Genomic DNA, 24,045 nt, shown 5'->3' with positions numbered 1-24,045 from the left:
TGCAAATTTGATGAGTTCCCCTTCTATTCCCTCATCTAACATGTTTATGAAGATATTGAAGAGTATTAGGCCTAAGACAGAACCTTGGGGGTTGGATTAGAAGAACCCCATGGTGTCTTTCAGACCCATAATACTGCAATTTGGTGGAACATTCTTTTTTTGATAATTTATGTTCTTTCCAAAAATATGGCCCCCACCATTGGCCACTGTCTTTTCCTCTCTCCCAAAGTCTTTGTAGTTACTGGCTGTATTAGGAGGCAGAGCAATTTTGAATGTGCAACTTTTGACTTTTTTACATCCAGGGGCAGAAAGTCAGGAGTTCCTATCTCCTAAGATCCAACTTCTGATGGCCATAGATGAAAGGAAGCCTACTTATCTTTACCATGGTCCCTCAGGATCAAAAGCTGGGCTGATAAAAGACGTAAATTGATTTTGATGGCAAAGATTTTCTGAAGGTTCATATTATCTAATGGAAGATTTGTGGTAGCTTTGATCTCTGACAGACGTAGTGCTCATATTTAGAAGTGGCCTCTAATAAGAATATTTTGATTGTTTTTGAAAGATATTCTTCTAATCATTTCCTTATTTTGCAAATGCACACAGCGTATGCAATATCCCTAAACCAATGCAAACCAAAGATCAGCTAAGACTTTGTGTATAACTATCTTTTATTTCTCTAGTTCCATGGTAGCAAACCTATGACACGCGTGCCAAAGGTGGCACGCAGAGCCCTCTCTGTGGGCACGTGTCTAGGTCTTCAGCTGGGTTTTATAAAACCTTTTCACTTCAGGCTTCCACTGCCGTGTGCAAAAAAAAAGTTCAATCAATCAATCAATTTCAACTTCTCGCAGGGAAAAAAAAATCTCACAAAGTTGGAATTGATTGAACTTTTTAGTCCCACCCAGTCTGCCATTACCACCACAGCCACGCCCACCCAATGGGCCACACCCACCCAATGGCCACACCCACGCAATGGGCCATACCCACTGGGGACCCAATGATACATAAGTGGGTTTTGGGTTGCAGTTTGGCCACTTGGTCTCTAAAAGATTCGCCATCATTGCTCTAGTTCCTTCTTTATAAATTGTATGCTGCTTACCATGATTTCAGGAACAAGCTGCACAGGCGATGTGGTTGGGGTTTCTAGTACACTGAAGTAACTGTGCCGGCCTGTTGTAAAATAGTAATAAAATATACATATAAATCCACATATACAGTGGCGAGATGGGTGGCAAATTTAATAAATAAAATAAATATGATGAGTCAACTGCAGTTTTAAAAATTATAGATTACAACCATCCAGAAGACATATAGATTTAACTTATCAATGTCTGTGTAATATTAGAAGAGTTTCTAGTTATTGATATAAGTAGTATAGGATACTTTAGGCACACTTATTGAACACAGCTTATGAAAGTTTAATTTTGTCAAAATTTCCACTTTAATAGACAAAGAACAAACAAGAAATGAAAAAAAATACAGAACTGTCAGGAAAACTTAGTACTTTGCATGAGAGAAAAAATTCAAACTACTTTTGAATGCAGCACTAAAACTTCACCAGAGATATAAAATTAATTATGTCTTTCTAACACATCAGTAGAGAGCTTGCTACACCCAAGATTAAGTTTGAGGTCCCACTATCTGTAATGTATTGGGCCTTTTACTTGAACTGTTTTCACGTGTCTTTGAATGCTGCTTGAGATTGCTTAATTAAGATGTCTGTGTAACAGTTGCTGGCTGCTCAGACATGCAGTCTCCAGGACTATCATTGGTTGGCTCTTGGGTGGGAATAGGTTCCTTTAAACCTATTGGCCACCACCTAGTGGCCAACTGTATAAGTAGCTGCGTAGAAGCCTCTGTTCTCAGTTCTGTTCCTGTTACTACAATAAAGCAATGTTCCTGTTTGAACCCTCTCATCTTACCTCCTGCTTTCAAGAAACCCACTACACAACACTGGCGATGAAGGAGGGATCCTGCTTCTTTGGAAGAGCTGAAAGTCACTAGGGGATGAGGCCAGCAAAGTGCCTGGCAGGGAATGCGTTCCCCCCCCTCGGTCGGCCTAGCAAGCCACACTAGTGACCACCTGCCATGAGGACCAGTCCCAGGGCCTACGGAAGAAGCAGGACAATGACAGGCCCAAGCTGTGAAGACTTCCCAAAGATGGCGAAAGTCAGAAAGCTTGAGGAGTTTGATGTTACTCACCCAGAGAGATGGGCATCCTACATCTCGAGGGTTGAAAACTACCTCCATGCCAACCATTTGCTGAAGATGGCCTGAAGGCCCCAACACTACTTTGTGTCTGAGGGCTTGCAAGTTTTGATATCACAGAGAACTTGGTCACACCGGCACAGCTGAAGTCCGTTACTTACGCAGACCTGAAGAAACAGCTCGGTGACCATTTCCAGCCCAAATTATCAGTGATAGCATGGAGGCACACCTTTGAACAAGTTCAACTACCTGGAGAGACTGCAACAGAATTCATTGCAGTATTGAGACAAGCTTCACGGCTGTGCCAATTTTTGGACTTAGAAGAAAGGCTGTGAGACCGACTCGTCTGTGGACTTCGGAGCAGATAGCTACAACAGAAACTCTTTGCAAAAGAGACTCTCTCACTCCAGGAAGTTTTGAAAGAAATCATGGCAGACGAAGCCACCGGCGGGGCCATGAAGGCCATGCGGCCCACCAAAAGCACTCAGCATGAGGAGGCCGTCCACCACGAGGACGCCGAACTTCCAGAAGATGTTGACTTTGACCATGAAGTTGACAAGACCCAACGGCACCACAACAAGGAACCGAAGACTCCTTACAAAGCAGTTCCTTTCCCTTGGTGTCCGGGCTGTGGCAGCCACCACCAATGAGCGGATTGCAGGTTCCAGACAGTCATGTGTCACAGGCCTGCAGAAAGGCCAGCCACATCGCATCAGTCTGCAGAGATTGCCAGAAGGACCGCTATTCAGATGTTCTGATCAGGAGAGGTACCGGGGCCCTGCAGCAGCTTAGTGTAGGGTAATGCTCCAGCCATCGGAGCATTTGCCGCATGGGAGCTCGCCGCCCCCTTAAGCCCAAACTGCGACTTCAAGTCAAGCTGCAAGGTGTTCCTTGCAGGATGGAACTGGACACTGGTTCAGCTGTGTCCATCATTTCCCTCGAAACATTCTGTTTCATCTGTAACTGCAGCAAGAGGTGGGCCACATTTAGGCCATCCAACATCATCCTGACTGACTTCCAAAACTCCCAAGTTGCCGTCAAAGGCGAGGCCACCTTGGCCATCAAGGGGTTTTTGGGGGCCCTGGATGTGATTGTGGTGGAGGGCCAGAGAAAGTGCTTAATAGGGCTTGATTGGTTTGATGCTCTGGGCATCCAAGTCACTGGAATCCACTGACACAAGCGGCGAACTTGGCTTCAAGATACAAGGAGTTCACGGACGTTTTTGACACTAGCCTGGGAGAGTACAAGGGCCCTCCGATAGCCTTTAAACTTGATCCTGCCATAATGCCTATTAGGATCAAACCGTGCAGAGTGCCATTTGCACTTAAACATAAAATTGATGCAGAGCTGGACAAGCTAGTTAACCAGGGGTACTACAGCCCATAGATGGGGGTGAATGGGAAACCCCAATTATCATGCCACTTAAGGCCAATGGGGAAGTCAGAATTTGCGCTGATTACAAGTGCACCATAAACAGGGCACTTAAGCAGCATATGTACCTGGTGCCAGTTGTTAGCCACATCTTGGCATTGCTGCAAGGGGGTAGGGTATTTGCAAAATTAGATTTGGCACAAGCCTATCAGCAGTTACCTGTGGATGAGGCCACAGTGGCTGCACAAACCATTGTTAAACACTGGGGGGCTTTTAAAGTTAAATGCCTCCAATTCGGGGTTAGCGTAGCCCCTGGGATTTTTCAAGGAGTCATGGAGCGTATGCTCAAGGGCTTTTGACTATGTACTCATTGCCGGTGAGTCCACTGAGGTGCTTGCAAAGAGGCTCAAAGCCGTCCTTCAATGGTTCCGTGAAGCGGGCCTTAAACTCAAAAGAAATAAATGTAATATTGGGGTTCCTTCTACTGAGTTCCTGGGATTCCGTATTGATGCTGAAGGCATCCACCCTTCCAAGTCCAAGCTGAAGGCCATTCAGCTGGCACCTAGCCCCAGGTCAAAAGGAGAGCTTCAGGCATTCCTGGGTCTCCTTAATTTTTACCATGTGTTCCTTCCTAACAAGGCCGCAGTGGCAGAGCCGTTACACTGGCTCTTAAACAAAAACACCCCATGGAAGTGGACCAAGGTTCATGAAAACAGCTTTAAGGCAGGAAAATCACTACTGTCGTCCAATTCAGTGCTCACTCACTTTAAAGAGTCATTGCCTGTATGCATTGCATGTGACACATCCCCTTATGGGGTGGGGGCTGTCCTAAGCCATTTGTCAAGTGATGGGACTCGAGTCCCAATTGCCTATTATTCAAGGACATTGTCCTCAGCAAAGTGCAATTACGCTCAGATTGACAAGGCCATTGTGGCCGGGGTGAAGAAATTCCATGATTACTTTTTTTTTTGTCATCAAGTTTTTGACACTTTGCTAGGTGACTGGTGGTACTCGGATGTTGCCATATCCTAAAAGTGGTACAATGGGTGAAAAGGTTGAAAAGCCCTGCTTTAAATCTATTGGTCGCGCCTAGAGACCAACTGTATAAATAGTTGCACAACAGCTAGTAGCTTGCTTCGGTTATGTTCTGTCTCTGAATAAACTTGTTGCTGTTTAAACACCTTGTCTCAATGACTGCAATAACTGAATACCTAACATTGGTGATGAAGGTGGGATGTGCTGCTTCATTGTAAGAGCCTAAATCACTAGGGGGTGAGGCCAGCACAGAGCCTGGCAGGAACTACGTTCCACCCCACCTCGGTCTGCCTAGCAAGCCATGCTGGATACCACCCCTCATTAAGGATCTGTCCTAGGGCCTACATAGAAGCCAGCAGCACAACGTGAGACACAAACCATGATGACTACTCACCATGGTGAATGTCAGAAAGCTTGAAGAATTCGACATTACACACCCAGAGAGATGGGTGTCCTACATTTCCCATGTAGAAAACTACCTCTGCACCAACCAAATCAGTGAAGATGGGCTGAAGGCCGCAACCCTCCTCTGTGTGTGCAGCCCAGCCACCTTCAATATCGCCGAGAACTTGGTCGCCCTGGCGTTGCTTGAGTCCATTACTTACGTGGACTTGAAAAAAGGCTCTGTGACCATTTTGAACTGAAGCTATCCATGATAGCGTGGAGGCATGCCTTCGAGCAACATGAACAACAACCCAGTGAGTCTGCAACGGAATTCATCACAGCACTTCAGCAGGCATCACAACGATGCAATTTCGCTGACTTAGAAGAGAGACTAAGAGACCGCTTAGTCTGTGGACTCAGGAACAGACAGCTCCAACAAAAACTTTTTGCTAAGGAGACTCTCTTGCTATAAGAGGCCTTGAAGGAGGTCATGGCAGACAAAGCTGCTGGAGGGGCTATTAAGGCACTGCACCCCCCCCCAAAAGTGTGCCAAGCACAGAACCCGTCCACCACGAGGACGCTGAGTGGTTGAAAGACACCGACTCTGAGCACAATGTCAACAAGATACAGAGGCACCAGAAGAAGGGACCGAGGCCATCTGACAAGGCAGTTCCGTTCCCTAGGTGCATGAGCTGTGGAAGCTGCCATCAATGAGTGGAATGCCGTTTCCAGATAGCCACGTGCCGGGTGTGTGGAAAACCAGGCCACATTGCCACCGTCTGTCGAGGTCGCCAGAGGGACTGCCAGCCAGACAACTCATTCAGGAGAGGTATTGGGGCCCCGGGGCAACACCGAGTAGGATTCTGCTCCAGTCATGGGAGCATGTTCCACACTGGTAGCCACCAACCCCTCAAGCAAGTCAAGCTTCAGGGAGTTCCATGTAAAATGGAACTGGACACAGGTTCAGCTGTGTCCATCGTCTCCATAAGAACCTTCCGGCACATTTGCAGCCACAGCAACAGGTGGGTCAAACTTTGACCATCTATCATTTTACTCACAGACTTCCAGAACTCCCGAGTGGCAGTCAAGGGCAAAGCCACATTGGTGGTGAAATTCAAGGGATTTACAGGCCCACTAAATCAGGGCTTTTCAATCAGTGGTACGGGTACCACCTGTGTACATTGGCACCAGGCAAATGGTACATGGCCATCCTAGAAAAGTGGTAGCAGGAGAGGGGAATGGCAGCACCACACAAGCCTGAACAAGAGATAGCTGGAGCTGCAGGGATGTTAGGGCTCAGCAGAAGCACAAGGATCAGCGCTTCCTCGGGGCTGTCAGGGCTCAGTGGAAGCATCAGGATCAGTGCCAGTCTTCAGCTGGAGTTCGGCACTGATCCTGGCACTTCTTAGCCCAGAAGAAGCACTGATCAGCTGGAATGTTGCAGCATCTCCAGGGTCTTGTGATTTACATTCAGATGCTTGGCAACTGATTCATATTTGTGATAGTCACAATCTCCCAGGGTAATGTGAAGTGACCAAAACCTGCTGCAACCACCCAGCAGACAGGGGGAATAAAAACCAAACAACCCCACCCCACCCTTGCTGCTAATCCTCAACAGAAATGCTCACAACAATGAAAACCTCGGACAGGAGGAAGAGCACCACTGGGAGGGCAGGCAGGTGTCTCGCTCAACTGTGGCTTGAGGGCACTTTTTTCAGTGCCATTATAACTTTGAACAGTCACTAAGTGTTGTGATTCAGGGTCAGCCTGTGGGTTCGGCAGTTGGGTCGGACGATTCAGAGGAGGAGGAGGGGTGTTGGAGAGGTTACTGAGGGTGTTGGAGAGCTTGCTGATGAGAGCCCTCAGCCAGGCCCCTCCCACCTGGTTATGACGCAGACCCAGCTGTGTGAGCCTGACAGCGTGGATGAAGATGACCCACAGCTGGCCCTGTTCAAGGACGCCTGATGCAGGAGGCAGTCAATCAGGAGTAAACAGAGGAAGGCAATGGGGCACCTCGGAAGGAGGCAGAGAGAAGCCACGCCCTGAACTTTTTAAAAGGGGAATGCATGGGAGGGCTGGTTTGCTGAAGGCAACCATTTGAATAGCTCCTGTTTCATGGTTCGTGTCTTGTTTTTGCTCTGTTTGCTTTTGTGTCCATAAATTTGGCAGGCTTAGTTCCAGCCTCTTGCCTTCTTGTAAAGGGGCTGTCCCTGCCTTATCTGCAGGGCCGGTAGCAGGCTGGTACAGAACAGTTTGCCTTCAGCCTCCCACCCCTTACTATTATTATGGAGCAGCTACGTGCTGAGAATGCCCAGCTCGCCCAGCAACTCACTTTGTTGGCAGCTCAGGTGGCTCAATTGCAAGCTTAGGTCCATGCTGCACCCCCACCATCACCCCCACCCAGGAGAAAATGCCAAGTTGCAATGCCGGATAAATTTACAGGCAATCCAGAACTGTTTCCTGCTTTCCTGGGACAATGCCAGCTCTTTATCAGCGTGAGAGCAGCTGATTTCCCCACTGACCGGGATAAGGTGGGGTTTGTGTTAAGCCTTCTTTCGGGTGATGCAGCTCGTTGGGGCACGCCTCTGCTGGCTCAACCTAGTCCATTGTTGGACAACTTTGTGGGGTTTTGTGATCATATACGTCTGATGTATGAGGACCCTATAAAGACGCAGACTGCTACTCGATGCCTGAAAGCTCTGAGGCAGGGTCAACGCCCCCTACAGGGCTATATCAGTGATTTTCGGCTGCTTAGCCAGGATTCCGCCTGGAATGAGGCTTCGCTTGTGGATGCCTTCCAAGATGGATTGTCGGATGAGATGTTGGATGAGCTGGCCCGTGTGGATATTCCCTCAGACCTGAATGGGCTGATCCATCTCTGCCTGCGGATCGATGCTCGGTTGCAGCAGCGAAGGAGTCGCCGTGCCACCCCACAGACCCCTGCAGCCCCTGTTGTGCATGAGACCCCAGTTCAAAGGGAGGAGCCAATGGAGCTGGGTGCCGCCAGGTCTCGTCTATCGGTGACTGAAATCAACAGACGACGATTGGGGGGCTTGTGTTTTTACTGCAGGGACCCTGGGCATTTGGCTGCTTTTTGCCCAAAGAAGCGACAGCGGGCATCAGTGACCGAGTCTGCCCCGAGAAAGTCCCCTACTTTTCTGTCGGGAAACGCCCCGAGCCCGATCTAGAGTGGTGTGATAGATCGGGCGTCCCAGAACAACACTGAGCGACGTCTTTCCGATGCTGCCTGTGGACCTCCACGGCATCTGATATTGGAGGCACGTCTGATCCTTCCTGGCAAGCCAAAAGGTATTCCAGTCCATGCCTTAATTGACTCTGGGGCCACCACAAATTTTATGGACTCAGCATTTGTGGCCAAATGGGCTGTTCCCCAGTGCCCGGTGGATCCGCCCATGTTAGTGGAGACTATCGATGGTCGAGTGCTCCTGTCTGGGCCAATTACGGCCACCACGCAACCATTATGTATGGCCATCAGTTCCGATGTGGAGGCCATCCAGTTCTATATCACATCAGATCTGCATTTCCCCGTGGTCTTGGGACTGGCATGGCTCCGGGCGCATGATCCACAGATCTATTGGTCACAGAACATGTTCACCTTCCCAAGCTTGCAGTGCGTGGACCACACCCGCCATATCTTTGCCGGCCAGGTGGAGGGTTCCCCAGGGGTTTCCTTGCCTCCCGAACTGTCCGACTTTGCTGATGTGTTCAGCGAAACAGAGGCGGATCAATTACCCCCGCACAGGCCCTATGACTGCCCCATTGATTTAGTCCCTGATGCGCCTCTCCCAGTGGGGCGTTTGTACTCCATGTCGGACCCCTAGTTGGCTGCATTGCAGGACTTTCTGGAGAAGAATTTGGCTTGCGGTTTCATCCGGCCCTGGTCCTCGCCAGTGTCTGCACCCGTGCTCTTCATTAAAAAGAAGTCTGCCGAATTGCGGCTTTGCTGCAATTATAGAAAACTCAACGCCATCACAGTGCACAATCATTACCCACTGCCCCTCATCCCCGAACTCTTGGACCGACTCCAGGAGGCTAAGATCTTCACGAAACTGGACCTGCGTGGAGCTTACAACCTCGTCAGGGTTCGGCCGGGTGATGAGTGGAAGACGGCGTTTGGTACTCATTATGGACATTTTGAGTAGACGGTGATGCTATTTGGCCTGACCAATGCCCCCGCCGTGTTTCAGCATTTCATAAACGACATTTTCCGGGATTTGTTGGATCAGTATGTTGTGATCTACTTGGACGACTTCCTGATCTACTCCCCGTCGGGAGTAGATCAGGTGCACCATCAGCATCTCCATCAGGTCCTGCAGCGACTCTGAGAACATCATCTGTTTGCCAAGTTGGAGAAGTGCCAGTTCTACCGGGTGACCATCAATTTCCTGGGTCACCGCATTTCTCCTGAGGGCATCACCATGGAGCCGAGTAAGGTTGAGTCTTTACAGAGTTGGCAACCCCCACGTCGTGTGAAGGATGTTCAGCGACTTCTTGGGTTTGCCAACTATTTTTTTATTTATTTTATTTATTTTATTTTATTATATTTGTATACCGCCCTTCTCTCGAAGGACTCAGGGTGGTGAACAGGGCAATACATGTTAAAAAAGAAGAATACAAAAGTTAAAAAAGATTAAACAAGATGCCCAAAAACTATAACAATAAGTTAAGTTAAAATACATAAAAAACAATAAAACCCAAACCCATCACCCATCAGGCCAGGCCGGCTTGTTCGAACAGGTAAGTCTTTAGATCGCACCAGAAGGAGCGAAGGTTGGGTGCCATCCGGCGCTCAACCGGAAGATGGTTCCATAAATCCGGCACGCCCACAGAGAACGCCCTCCCCCTGGGGGCCACCAGTTGACATTCTTTGACCGGTGGCACCCTGAGGAGGCCCTCTCTGTGGGAGCGCACTGGGCGGAGGGAAGTTGATGCCGGCCGCAGGTGCTGTGAATCTAGGAGGACTCCCAAGTTGCGAGCCCTATCTACGGGGGGTAATAACTCACCCCCATAGAAAGAGATGGAATATTCTGAATATCCCAAGATGCTGGTACGTACAGTTACTCAGTCTTGTCAGGGTTGAGTCGAAGCCTGTTCCTCCCCATCCAGACCCGAATCGCCTCCAGGCAACAGGACATTACGTCGAGGGCATCACTGGGGTGGGTATTATCCGTATACTGATGATACCCAACTCCAAAACAACGAATGATCTCACCCAGCGGCTTCATATTGATGTTGAACAGGAGAGGCGAGAGGACCGACCCCTGAGGAACTCCACAAGCGAGAGGCCTCGAGGTCGACCTCTGCCCCCCTGCCAACACCGACTGTGAATGTCCCATGAGATAGGAGGAGAACCACTGAAGAACCGTGCCTCCCACTCCCAATCCCCTGAGACGCTGCAGCAGGATACCATGGTCAATGGTATCGAAAGATGCTGAGAGGTCTAATAGGACTAGGACAGAGGAATATCCCCTGTCCCGAGCCCTCCAGAGATCATTCACCAATGCCGTCTCCGTGCTGTACCCGGGCCTGAAGCCCGATTGGTACGGGTCTAGATAATCCGCTTCATTCAGAACCAGAGGGAGCTGATGTGCCACCACACTCTCAACAACCTTCGCAAGGAAGCGAAGGTTGGAGACTGGACGAAAGTTATTCAATGAGGTTGGGTCCAAGGCAGGCTTCTTGAGGAGAGGTCTCACCACCGCCTCCTTCAAGACGGTGGGGAAACTACCCTCACTCAAAGATGCAGATATAACTGCCTGGAACCAGCCTCGTGTCCCCTCCTGGGATGCATAAACCAGCCAGGAAGGGCACGGGTCCAATAAACACGTGGTGGAGCTCAGCCTCCCCATAATCCTGTCCACTTCCTCCGGAGTCACAGGATCGAACTCCTCCCAGATAACATTGACAAGACCACCCGTGTCCTGATCGTCAGACTCTGCCCAGTTGGAGTCCAAACCGGTCCGAATCCGAGCGATTTTGTCCGACAGATGTTGACTAAACTCCTCGGCATGTCCCTGCAAGGGTTCCTCCCTCACCTCCTGATTAAGGAGGGAGCGGGTCACCCTAAACAAGGCAGCCGGGCGATTATCTGCGGACGCGATAAGGGTAGCGAAGTGATTAGACCTCGCCACCCTTATCGCCGTGAGATAAGACCTAATATAGGTTCTTAGTCGCAATCGGTCAGATTCAAATCAGCTGGACCTCCAACAGCTCTCTAGGCCCCGTCTCCGACGCTTCATCTCCCGGAGCTCCGCAGAAAACCATGGAGCCCGCTGGGATCTGCACCGGGTCAGGGGCTGCAAGGGTACAACTCGGTCAAGTGCCTCCGTGGCCATCCTTTCCCAGGCTTCCACTAAGGCATCTGCCGAGCTGTGAGCAGAGGAGGCAGGTGGGGACCCCAGCACTGCCTGGAACCTCTCAGGGTCCATTAAGTGCCTAGGGCGGAACCATCTAATTGGTTCAGCACACCCACGGTGCGGAGCGGCAAAACGGAAGACCAGCCGCAGGAGATGATGGTCGGTCCATGACAGGGGCATAACAATTGGAGAGCCCCCACCAAGATCATCTAACCACTGTCCGGATAGAAAAACCAAATCAAGGGTGTGGCCTCCCACATGAGTCGGGCCATGAATTACTTGTGTCAGGTCCATGGCCGTCATGGAAGCCATGAACTCCCGAGCTAACTCAGAGGATCCTCCCAGGGATGGTAGATTGAAGTCACCCAAAACCATAAGTCAGGAACTCAATCACCAGCCCCGAGAGGGTATCGAGAAGCTCAGGCAGGGCTGCTGCTACGCAACTAGGCAAAAGGTACACCAGCAGCAAGCCCAACTGCACCCTAGGACCACATCTCAGGAGGAGAGACTCACACCTAACTATCTGAAGAACGGTGGCCTCCTGCGGACACAAGGTCTCCCTCATAACTACCGCCACTCCCGTCCCCCTACCCTGAGCTCGAGGCTGGTGCAGCACCCGGAAACCTGGTGGGCAAAGATCAACCAGGGGGATACCACCCTCTGGGCCCAACCAAGTCTCCGTGATGCAAGCCAGGTCCGCATGCTCACCCTCAACCAGATCCTGGATGAGAGGAGCCTTGTTAACAACGGACCTGGCATTCAAGTACACCAGCCGGAGCTCAGGTGGCTGCACATCCCCGCTCCCGGAACCTCGGGCCAAACACAGAGGGTCGGAGCGCCTCACCGCTTGTAAGTAGTGGAGATGCCTTCCCAGATGTCGATACGGCCCTCTGTTCGTACACCTGCCGCCATTCCCTAACATCGTGGGAATAGGTAATCCCACGACCCGCTCCAGAGACCCGGAGGAAACTAACCCCGGCTCCCCCCCTACGCGATCAATCCCGGACCTGGCCTGGACAACAGTTGGTGGATTACCCATTTCCAACCAACCATGACCCTCCCCCCTCCCTAACCCCACAAAAAATTTAACTAGAAAAGTAACCAGGGGCCTCTTATTAAATTTATACCTGAGGCCCCTGTTCCTGCCCAGCCGTCCCTCAGGGTCCCAACAATCGGGCCCTTCATCAAGAGGCAGAGTGGAAAATGAGGCAGGTCGCACCCAGTATGGGGGGGCACCTCTGAGGGCGAACCGAATGGTGCTAGGGTAACTAAGGCGCATAATAATAATTAAATAACTCCAGTGGTCCACATTGGGCTATTTGTAGGCAGCTAGGTAGTTAGAATAAAGTTAGAATAAAGATGTTAAAGAATATTGTTGACCTTGTCAAGTCAGGGCGGCAAAACATAAAAAAAACCATTAACCCAAGCCCGTCCAAGCCAAGCCGAGCCAAGCCAGCTCTACTCTCACCCGATCTGGCAACAGATATAAAGCCATAACAGTTCTCTCACAACAATTGGCAATACATCTGGGCAAAACTTGGCTAAAGACAATTGGGATAAATCCACCTCAGCTGATCTCTCACATCAGAGGGTGGATTGATAGTTAATTACCAAGCTTTCATCCCTGGGTTTTCTGCTTTGACAGCCCCCCTCACCGGCTCCTGCAGAAGAAGACTCGGTTTCAGTGGAATGCTCCAGAACAACGGGCTTTCCAGACTTTGAAGGAAGCCTTCATGAAGGAGCCCATCCTGAAGCATCCTGACCTGCAATGGCCGTTTGTCGTGGAGGCGGACGCCTCCGACATTGCCATTGGGGCGGTGTTACTCCAGGCAACGACGCCCAGCAGTACCCTCTTCCTTTGCGCGTACAATTCACGAAAACTGAACCCTTCGGAGCGCAATTATACAATCTGGGAGAAGGAGCTGCTGGCCATCAAAATGGTGTTCGAGGCCTGGAAGCATCATCTGGAGGGAGCGCGGCATCAAATTGAGGTCCAGATGGACCATAAGAATTTGGAAAGCCTGCAGACCGCTTGGAATTTGAACCAACGCCAGATCCGGTGGTCTCTTTTCTTTGCGAGGTTCGACTTCCGAGTTCGGTACATACCTAGCGGGCACAATCAAAGAGCGGATGCTCTGTCCAGGAAGCCCGAATATTCCTGAGTGGAAGACAAGCTTCTTCCCAGGACAGTGATCCCCATCGAGTCTTTTGCTGTGGTGCGGGAGCTGGTTGATATACGGGCTCGGACCCGGGAGGCACAGCAGCAGGAGATGTGGGTGGCTCAGCGGAAGGAGGAGGTGGGGCCAGATTCTCCTTGGACGGTCACGGATGGACTCTTGTATTATCGTGACCGGCTCTATGTTCCGGGAGGGCCACTCAGGGGACTCATCCTCAGCCAGTGTCACGATAACCCGGCAGCGGGGCATTTTGGCCTGTTCAAGACCCTGAACCTGGTCTCCCGTACCTTCTGGTGGCCCCGAGTCCAACACGACGTTCAGTCCTATGTCACCTCCTACATCCCATGCAGGCAGGCCAAGTCAGTGACAGGGGCCCCGCCTGGATTACTGCAGCCCTTGCTGACACCCAAAAGACCCTGGGGGGCTGTGTCCATGGACTTCTTGACGGATTTACCCCCATCCTCTGGTTTTACGACAGTGTATGTGGTGGTGGACATGCTGACCAAGATGGCGCACTTCATCCCCTGTCGCGGCTTACCGTCAGCCCACACCACTAGTCGTATTTTCATTCAGCAGGTGTTTCGGCTGCACGGCCTCCCTGATAGAGTCATCTCTGATAGCGGGGCCCAGTTTACAGCCCGCTTCTGGCAGGAGTTGATGCATGCGTTGGATATCAAGATTTGCCTCTCGTCCGCCCATCATCCTCGAACTGACGGGGGAACCGAGAAGGTCATCGGTATCCTGGAACAATATCTGTGCTGCTACGTCAATCTGCAGCAAAACAATTGGGTGGACTATCTGGCCATAGCTGAGTTTGCATTTAACAATTCGCAGCACACCTCCACACAGATGACACCGTTCTTGGCCAATGTGGGATATCACCCCCGGTTTTTCCCCCTTTCTCCTGTGGACTCACCGGAGCCGGCAGCGAATGACTTCATGGCAGAGTTACAGGCAATCCATCGTTTGGTGCGATGTCAGTTAGAGAAGGCCAAGGCCGATTACAAAAGGTTTGCTGACTGGTCAAGGTGGGATACGCCTCCACTATTGGTGGGAGATCGGGTCTGGTTGTCCACCAGGAACCTACCGTCAACACAGCCGGTGAGAAAGTTAGATCACCGATATTTATGACTGTTCCCAGTTGAGGCTGTCATCAATCCGGTTGCCTATCGCTTAACTCTGCCACATTCCCTGCGCAGGCACCCAGTTTTTCATCGGTCTCTGTTGGTCCCTGAGACTTGTCTTCAGTCTGCAAAGTGTTTGTGGATGTTTTCAGTCCAGGTTTGGGAGAGTACAAGGGCCCCCCAATAGCTTTTAGACTTGATCCTCTAGTAGCACCAATCTGGGTTAAGCCCCATCGAGTGCCTTTTGCGTTAAAGCACAAAATTGATGCAGAGCTAGACAAGCTGGTCAGTCAGGTGGTATTGCAGCTCATAGACAGTGGGGTGTGGGAAACCCCCATCGTAACGCCACTCAAGGCCAACAGAGAGGTATGCATTTGTGCTGACTATCAGTGCACCATTAACCAGGCACTTTAACAGCACGTGGACCCAGTGCCAGTTGTCAGCCATATTTTGGCACCCTTGCAGGGAGGCCGTGTGTTCACTAAATTAGATTTAGCATAGGCCTATCAACAGCTGCCAGTGGACAAGGCCACGGCAGCTGCCCAAACCATTGTTACACATAGGGGGGCCTTCAAGGTCAAGCGCCTACAGTTCGGGGTGAGTGTAGCCCCAGGGATTTTTCAGGGAGTAATGGAGTGTATGCTCAAGGGTATTCCAGGGGTCTGCCCCTACTTCTATGATGTGCTCATCTCTGGGGAGTCCACAGAAGTCCTGGGTGAATGGCTTAGAGCCATCCTTCAGCGGTTCCATGCAGTGGGACTCAAATTTTAAAAAGGAGAAATGCAAGATTGGGGTCCAGTCTACTGAGTTCCTGGGATTTTGCATCGATGCCAATGGCATCCATCCTGCAGAATCAAAGCTGAAAGTAATTCAGCTGGCACCAAGCCCTAGGTCCAAAGGGGAGCTTTAAGACTTCTTGGGCCTTCTAAATTTTTATCATGCATTCCTCCCAAATAAGGCTGCAGTGGCAGAGCCGTTACACTGTGGCAGTGGACCAATGTCCACAAAAGAAGTTTCCAGGCAGTCAAATCACTGCTGTCCTCAAACTCGGTGCTCACGCACTTTAACAAAAAGCTGCCAGTTTGCATCGCATGTGATGCGTCCCCTTATGGGGTTGGGGCTGTGTTGAGCCATTTGTCGGCTGATGGGAAACAGTCTCCCATCACTTATTATTCAAGGACCCTGTCTTCTGCTGAGTGCAATTATGCGCAAATTGACAAAGAGGCCTTAGCCATTGTGGCCGGGGTTAAAAAGTTCAATGACTATTTGTATGGACGCCATTTCACGGTCTTCACTGACCACAAACCTTTGCTAGGATTGTTCACAATGAACAAACAGACACCTCAAATTCTGTCCCTGTGAATGTTGAGGTGGTCTATATTCCTTTCAGCCTACAGCTACAGGCTGATTCACAAACCAGGCAAAGAAATGGGCCATGCAGACAGCCTTAGCAGATTGCCCTTGCCACACATGGAGTCAGATCCGGCTTCGGCTACATGCATTTTAGCCATACAGGATTTGCCAGAGTTCCCTCTCTATGCAGGAGATGTAGCTGTGGAGACAGCAGCTGACAAAACCCTTAACTGTGCATTAATGTGGGTTCACACAGGATGGCTGGAAAATAGCCCGGGACCGGAATTCCAAAGTTTTTTATGAAAAAAATGAGCTGTCAGCTCATAAAGGGTGTATCCTTTGGGGCAGTAGAGTTATAGTCCCCAGCTTACTCTGACCCAGGGTTCTTCAGTCTCTGCATGAAGACCATCCAGGAATAGTCCAGATGAAGGCACTAGTGAGGAGCTACCTCTGGTGGTCACAGTTAGATAAGGCTATTGAGGCCCAAGTACACGGATACTACATGTGTCAACAATCCAGACCAGAGATGCCACAGGCCCCTGTCCACCAATGGGAGGAAACACACACACCATGGTCAAGAATCCATGTAGATTTTGCCGGCCCTTTCAGGGACATCTGTTTTTAATAGTGGTTGATAGCCACTCTAAATGGTTGGAGGTGGTTCCAATTTCCACTAAAAATACTGCTAGATCCATCCAGGTACTGCGGAAACTATTTGCAACACATGGGCTTCCAGACATCTTAGTCTCTGACAATGGGCCCAGTTCACCGCATCAGCATTCCAAGCCTTCCTCAGAGTCAATCTCATAAGGCACACCACGTTGGCTCCTTTTCACCCGTCGTTGAATGGACAAGCAGAATGCATGGTCCACACAACCAAGGAATCCCTGAAATGCACCATCACAGGGGACTGGCACCACAGGCTGGTGATTTTCTACTCTGCCAGCATACAATACCTTTTACCGCCATGGGCAAGAGCCCAGACAACCTTTGCTGCAGCAGGTGGCTGATCACTAAACTAGACAGGCTGCACCCCGACAGAGTAGCCTCTGACACTGCCCATCCAAAGGACCAAGAAACTTACAAGTAGGTGACCCGTGCCTTGCACCGCCACGGACAAGAGCCCAGCTGAGCTTTGCTGGGGCAGGTGGCTGATCACTAAACTGGACAGGGTGCACCCCAACAGAGTAGCCTCTGACACTGCACATCCAAAGGCACCAAGAAACTTACAAGTGGGTGACTGGGTTTGGACCTGGAATTACAGGCAAGGAGCTTTGTGGGTGGCAGCAAAGGTTGTTAAGGTGTCAGGACCACTTTCCTACAAGGTGGTCCTGGAAGATAGGCAAGTCATTCACTGGCAAAATGATCAGCGGCGGCAGTGGCTAGCAGACCAGTGGCTGGCTCAGGACTCCCAAGAGGAATAGACACTGGGTCCACAGATCAGTGGTCCAACAGAGCAGTTTGCATGCTCTGAGAGAGCTCATGTACATGGTGACAGGGGAATAGCCGTAGAAGAGTCCCCTTCTGACACACAAACTGTATCCCAGGATCTGGACAGACAACCTGCATCAAGAAGCAACCCTGCAGACTTCGCTGCACCATTGGACTTTGGTTTGGGCCGACTGGGACAGGCCAGCCAAAGGGATTCAATTCACTCTGACTCCACTGAACCTCTGAACCCTGGTCTACCCAACCCGGCAGGCAATCAGGTAGACCAGGAGATCTCTGTAACCCCTAGACATTCTGAACGAGCACAAAGGCCGCCTAAGTATCTGCAAGATTATGTAAAACAAATGAGAGTTTGTGCTATCTAGGGGGAAGGGGTGTAATGTATTGGCCTTGTATGTTTAAATCACTTGCTTTATGTCTGACTGTTTGCTTAATGGCTGACCTACTTTCTATCTATTATGTAACAGTTGCTGGGCTGAGCTAGACTTGCTGTCTCCAGTCTGTTTTGTAGATTTGGGCAGGAAACTAATACTTTAAATCTATTAGTTGCCGCCTAGAGGCCAACCGTATAAATAGCTGTGCTTGCTTCTATAATGTTTTGTGTAGTGTCTTGCCCGGATTCCCGGTCATAAAGGACAGCAGACTCGGTCCATTTCAACTGGTTTATTTACCCCTCAGGAACACCGACAGCGGGTTTTAAAACCCCTTTTATACTGAAGCCGGCAAGCCTTCGCCCAATCCCCGGCCGAGGATTCTCCCGCCGCTTGTGTTCTTAACCAATCAGCGGTAACTGCATGTGGAGCTGTCAACTCGTAGCTGTTAGCGGTAACCGCATGTGGAGCTGTCAACTCGCAGCTGTCAGAGGGAACTGTCAAACCGCAACTGTCAAATGCACTTTTAACTATTATACATTACACCCCTTCCCCCCCACAATTAAACAAGTAACTATTTACAGAATTCTTTTTGTTTTACAGTTTTGTGACAGGTGTTTTTAGTCAGACTCTTGCCCCCCAGACCAATCATAGTCCTTGAAGTATGCTGGTGGCCTTCTTGTCCTGGCAGAGCGTCTCAGGGAATCGTCTGCTATGCATTCCCCGGCTGAAGGTGATGTAGGAGGTAGGGGATTCACAGCCACGGAGTTTCTGCTGCCCTGGTGATTTAGGGCAATATTGGGGGGGGGGGGAAACTGGGGTCTCTCCCAGAGTCTGAAAGGTTTCTTTGTCCATATTGCTGGGACTTTTCCTGGGTGTTGTTGGCAGGGGTGCCTGGTTCACCCAAAGATGATTGTCCACCCGGAGCTTGAGGATGATTGCTCAATCCCCTTTTCCTCAATTGATCTATGTGCCGTCTAAACTGATGGCCCCCTTCCCCCTCCACAAGATAAGAAATAGGCCCCATGCGAATAATAATCACCCCAGGTAACCATTTGTTCCCCAGCCCAAAGTTTCTGGCCCAAACATAATCCCCAACATTGAATTGTCTTGGAGGAACTGGTAGCTCTGTTTCAGCTGCCACCCTGTCAGGGTGCAATCTGTCAAGTTTTGTGACCAGATGGCGGCCCCAATGTAGCTTCGCTGGACTCTTGCTGGTGGCTGTGCATGGGGCAGAGTGCTGGGCTAAAAGAAACGTTGGTGCCAGTTGCCCGTGATGATGCGATGTAAAGCGTCTTTAGTTGTTCGGACCATAACTTCAGCCAGGCCGTTAGTGGACAACCGGAAGGGAGCAGAGGTGATGTGCTTAATCAAGTTGGCCCTGGTGAAAATCTGGAAATTTGCAGAAGTAAATTGTGGCCCATTGTCTGAGACTATCACATCCGGAAGACCATGTGTAACGAAGAGCTCCCTTAGCACTTGTACAGTGCTGGCCGTGATCATACTATTAACTGGAATCACCTCTAGCCACTTTGAATAGCTATCAACTACGATGAGGAATAGCTGCCCCTGGAAGGGTCCTGCAAAGTCGATGTGGATCCTAGACCAGGGGTTGTGGGCTGCTTCCCATCTGTGTATAGGTGTGTGAGGTGGCCCTGGCCTGGACTGCTGACAATGGTGACATCCGTGTTCCTCAATGTTTTTGTCAAGGCCAGGCCACCAAAAGAAGCTACATGCTAAAGCCTTCATTTTTACTACTCCAGGATGACCTTCATGTAGTGCTAGGAGGGCTCTAGCTCTATGTTTGTCTGGAATGACAACTCTGCTTCCCCATAAGACACACCCTTGGTGTGAGGATAATTCATTCCTTCTCACAAAATAGGCTTGGAAATCAGTCCCCGGGCTGTGGCCTTGCCACCCTGAGGTTACCCAAGCTAACACCCTACTCAGGATTTTATCTGTGGTTGTTGCTGAGGCAATGTCCTTTACATGCAGGGGGCAATCTGGTAGTTCTTCAATGGCTAAAATTTGTCCCCCAGGTGCTGGGTCTGGGTCATTGTCGGCCAAGGGTAGTCTACTTAAACCATCAGCATGACACATTTCTTTACCTGGTTTGTAGATCAGTTTGAATGAATATGCAGATAGAAACGTGGACCAACGCAAAATTCTAGGGGATAGGATTGAGGGGTCTGTTTGTCAATGGTGACTAATCCCAATAAGTGTTTGTGATCTGTAAGGACCGTGAATTCCCTTCCAAATAATCATGAAATTTTTCTATCTCAGCAACGCGGATTCCTTTGGGGACAAATTTCCCCAGTGACTTCAGCTCAGTGACAGTCAGCTCGTGACTTCGCTCAGTTATCTGTTCCGTGAAGCAGTACCACCCTCGTCGCCAGATGTAGTGTCTTGCGCGGGTTCCCAGTCATAAAGGACAGCAGACTCGGTCCATTTCAACTGGTTTATTTACCCCAAGGAACACCGACAGCGGGTTTTAAAACCCCTTTTAAAGTGGCTGGACAAACCACTTCAGACAGCTGGTAACCTTAACACGTTTATTAGAACAGAGCCAAAAGGTAACAGGAACACTTGGCTATTTATAGTCTGGTGCCGGTCGATCGGTCCAATCACAAGCCGGTCTTCTTCCCGCTTCTCTTCTCCTCCAATCAGCTTGCGGTTCGTTTGACAGTTCGGTTCCTCGTGCTGCGGCTTGTGTTGCTTTGACAGCCGAGAGCTGTCAACTCGTGCGCATGCGCGAGTCGGGAGTTTTGACAGCTGTCAAAACTCCCTCGTGTTCCGCTGTCATCGGTTTACCTCATGTTCATCTGTCAAATGCTTAACCTTTATGAACCAATGAAGTTAACACATAAATTTCCCCACATAACTGAACTATATACATATAATACACCTTTTATACTGAAGCCGGCAAGCCTTCGCCCAATCCCCTGCCGAGGATTAAGCGAACATCTGAAAGTCACGAGAAGTGAATTGTGGGCCATTATCAGAAACTATGACGTCTGGAAGGCCGTGTGTTGCGAAAACTTTTCTAAGTGCTTGTATGGTGGAGTATGATGTAATTTTATTTAAGGGAATCACTTCGAGCCATTTAGAAAAACTGTCAACTATTATTAAGAAATTCTGCCCTCGTATCGGTCCCGCAAAATCTAGGTGGATGCGGGACCAAGGATTTTTTGTCGTTTCCCATCTATGAACTGGGGCGTGGGGTGGCTCGCCTCTCGTTAGTTGGCAAGTATAACATCCCCCTACATGTTGTTCTATGTCTTTGTCAATCCCAGGCCACCATACATAACTCCTTGCAAGAAGCTTCATTTTGACCATCCCTGGATGTCCTTCGTGAAGGGTTCTTAATGTTTGTTGTATGTTTGTGTGAGGTATCACCACCCTGTTCCCCCATAATAAACAGCCTAAGTGTGAGGTTAGTTCTAATTGTTTGGAAAAAAATGGACGGAACCTTTCCTCTGGGCACTTGTGAGGCCATCCGGTTGTGACCCATCGCAGGACTCTGCTGAGAGTGATATCCTTAATGGAGTTGTCAGCAATGATTTTTGCTGTGAGGGGGCATTCTGGTAGTTCATTGATAGCCAGTATGCCACCGGCGGGGGCTGGGTCTGGGTCGTAGCGCTGTATTGGAAGCCTGCTTAAACAGTCTGCATGTCCAAGTTCCCTGCCTGGCTTGTACATCAGTTTGTAAGAGTATGCTGCTAAAAAGGTTGACCAGCGCAGGATTCTCGGGGATAATATTTGGGGGGTTGTTTTATTCCAGGTAAAGATGCCTAATAGGGGTTTGTGGTCTGTGAAGATAGTGAAGGGTCTGCTGTACAGATAGTCATGAAATTTTTTAACCCCGGCAACGATGGCCAGAGCCTCCCTATCAATTTGAGCGTAATTCCTTTCAGTTTTAGTTAGTGTTCGGGAATAGAATGCGATGGGTCTTTGAGTGTCATCCTGGTCTAGGTGGCTTAAGACGGCTCCTATTCCATATGGAGATGCATCGCACGCGATGCAGACAGGGGCGTCCTCTTTGAATAAGGTGACAGTGGAGCTTTTGCAAATGATGTTTTTAAGTGACTGGAAACTATTCTCGTGTACCTTTGTCCAGGTCCAGGGACTGCCCTTGTCTAATAATCTATGAAGCGGTTCAGCAATTGTAGCCTTGTGGGGCAGGAAGGCGTGATAAAAATTTAATAGTCCTAAAAACGCCTGAAGTTCTTGTTTGTTTTTGGGGCTGGGGGCTGCTTGAATAGCTTTTAGTTTGTCATTGGTAGGGTGGATGCCTTGGGCATCGATTTTGTACCCGAGGAATTCCGTAGACGGAACTCCTATAGAGCACTTTTCTCTCTTTAGTTTAAATCCGGCAGTTCTGAACCGGTCTAGTACAGCTGACAACCTGTCAGCTAAAATGGCTTCTGTTTCTCCGGCGATGAGTACATCATCAAAATAAGGAGAAACCCCGGGAATTCCTTTTAAAGTTTTTTCCATGATACTTTGAAATATGCCTGGGGCTGCCGAAATGCCAAATTGTAGTCTTGTCACTTTAAATGCACCGCGGTGTGTGACAATTGTCTGGGCAACCGCAGTGTCATCTGTCACAGGCAATTGCAAATACGCCTGCGTGAGGTCTAATTTCGCAAAAATGGCGCCTGAGCGAATAGAAGCTAGGACATCCCTTACTGCTGGAATGGGGTAAGAATGGGCATTGAGCGCTAAGTTCAGGGTCCCTTTATAGTCAGCGCATATTCTAATTTGTCCATTAGGTTTTACTGGAGTTACGATGGGGGTTTCCCAGCTGCCCCCGTCAGTAGGTACTAAGACCCCCAGCTTGACGAGGCGTTCCAGTTCATCCTCAATTTTTTGTTTGAGGGCGAAGGGGACCCTCCTGGCCCTGATTTTGACAGGTTGTATGGCGGGGTTCAAGTTAAGGTTGATGGGCGGACCTGTATATTTGCCTAAAGAACCGTCAAACACGTCTGCATATTTTCTGCAGACGGCCTCGAGGTTTGACGTTTGTACCGTGTTGACGCCAGTAATGGCGATTCCTAAGGGGTTAAACCAATTTAACCCTATTAGATTAGTGCGGTTTCCGCTGGTGACTATTACTTCTAGGGGTCCCTTGAACTTTTTGTACTCCACCCAGACCTTAGCTTTACCCTTAAGCTGAATTGGAGTTTTCTGGTAGTCTGCTAATTGAACCTGAGGAGGTTCTAACGGTATTATTTTTTTACTGTTCCGGCAGACTTCCCTAAACGTCTTAAACGAAATTAGTGTTACAGCTGAGCCTGAATCCACCTCCATGTCACAAAGGACCCCTTGCAGCTTAGTTTTAATTTTTACCTTAGGGCTCAGATTGTGCACCCTGTCAATTGCCTCTATTAACGCTTCTGGAATTTTCCCCTTACTGGCTCGGTAGGAGATCGTACCTGGGGGGGTAGCCTCCACTTCATGCAGATTGTCACGGGGACGGCTTCGGCAGACGGGTTTGATGTGGCCAGTCTTGCCACAGTTGTGGCATTTAGTGCTCCTAAACCGGCAATTGGCCCGGGCATGGTTGCCCCCACAACTGGCACAGACGTTGCGTTGTTCACGTTGAACTGGCGCGAAGTTTCTCGGCTTGGACCGGTCGTTGGTGTCACTGCGTCTGTTTTGCCTTCTCTCCATACGGCGTTGTATGGCGTCCGTGTCGGTCAAGTCAATGGACTCTTCGTCGCTGAAAGATGCTTCGTCCTGGTGGACGCTGCTCTGGGGTTCCGTTGCTGTTCGGGTGAGGGACTTCTTATGGTTGTCCTCATATGCCAAGATCTCCCGTGAGACCTGGGCAAGCGTCATCTCAGGTTTTGACGTGAGTTTCTTCCTGAGGCGTTCGTCTCTCAGGCCGATGACCACCTGGTCCCGGATCCGCTCTTCTAAATCGGGGAAGTTGCAGCTTCGTGCAGCGTGCCGGACTCCTGCGATGAAGTCGTTCGCAGATTCATCCGGCCGCTGTCTTCGCTGGGCGAACTGTACTCGCCAGTACAGTTCCGAGCGGGCCGGCATGTAGTGTTTGCTAAGCCGGTCGATGAGCTCGGCATATGGGACCTCGGTGATCGGTACGGGGCTGAATAGCCCGACAGCAGCATCATAGACGGGTGGCCCGCTGATGTAGAGAAGGGCTGCTGCTTTGGCTCTGTCATCCGTGATTTTG

At 49.9% G+C, this 24,045-nt stretch overlaps 1 protein-coding gene across 1 annotated transcript in view; it reads right to left on the bottom strand.

Annotated features, from left to right (window-relative positions):
- Window positions 1-1,098: 1,098 nt before the first annotated feature.
- The window catches only part of LOC310642950 (ADP-ribosyl cyclase/cyclic ADP-ribose hydrolase 1-like), a 74,419-nt gene continuing 51,472 nt past the window's right edge, over window positions 1,099-24,045 (bottom strand). Inside the window, exon 8 of the mRNA XM_083366941.1 lies at window positions 1,099-1,170. Within this exon, the coding sequence (XP_083223067.1) occupies window positions 1,107-1,170 (64 nt within the window). The 3' untranslated portion in view covers window positions 1,099-1,106. The remainder of the gene's footprint in view (window positions 1,171-24,045) is intronic.

This window comes from Vipera ursinii (genome assembly GCF_947247035.1).
Source record: "Vipera ursinii genome assembly, chromosome: 7".
Lineage (NCBI taxonomy): Eukaryota > Metazoa > Chordata > Lepidosauria > Squamata > Viperidae > Vipera > Vipera ursinii.
The sequence above is the reverse complement of the archived record's forward strand: the minus strand, read 5'-3'. Positions and strand labels throughout refer to the sequence as shown.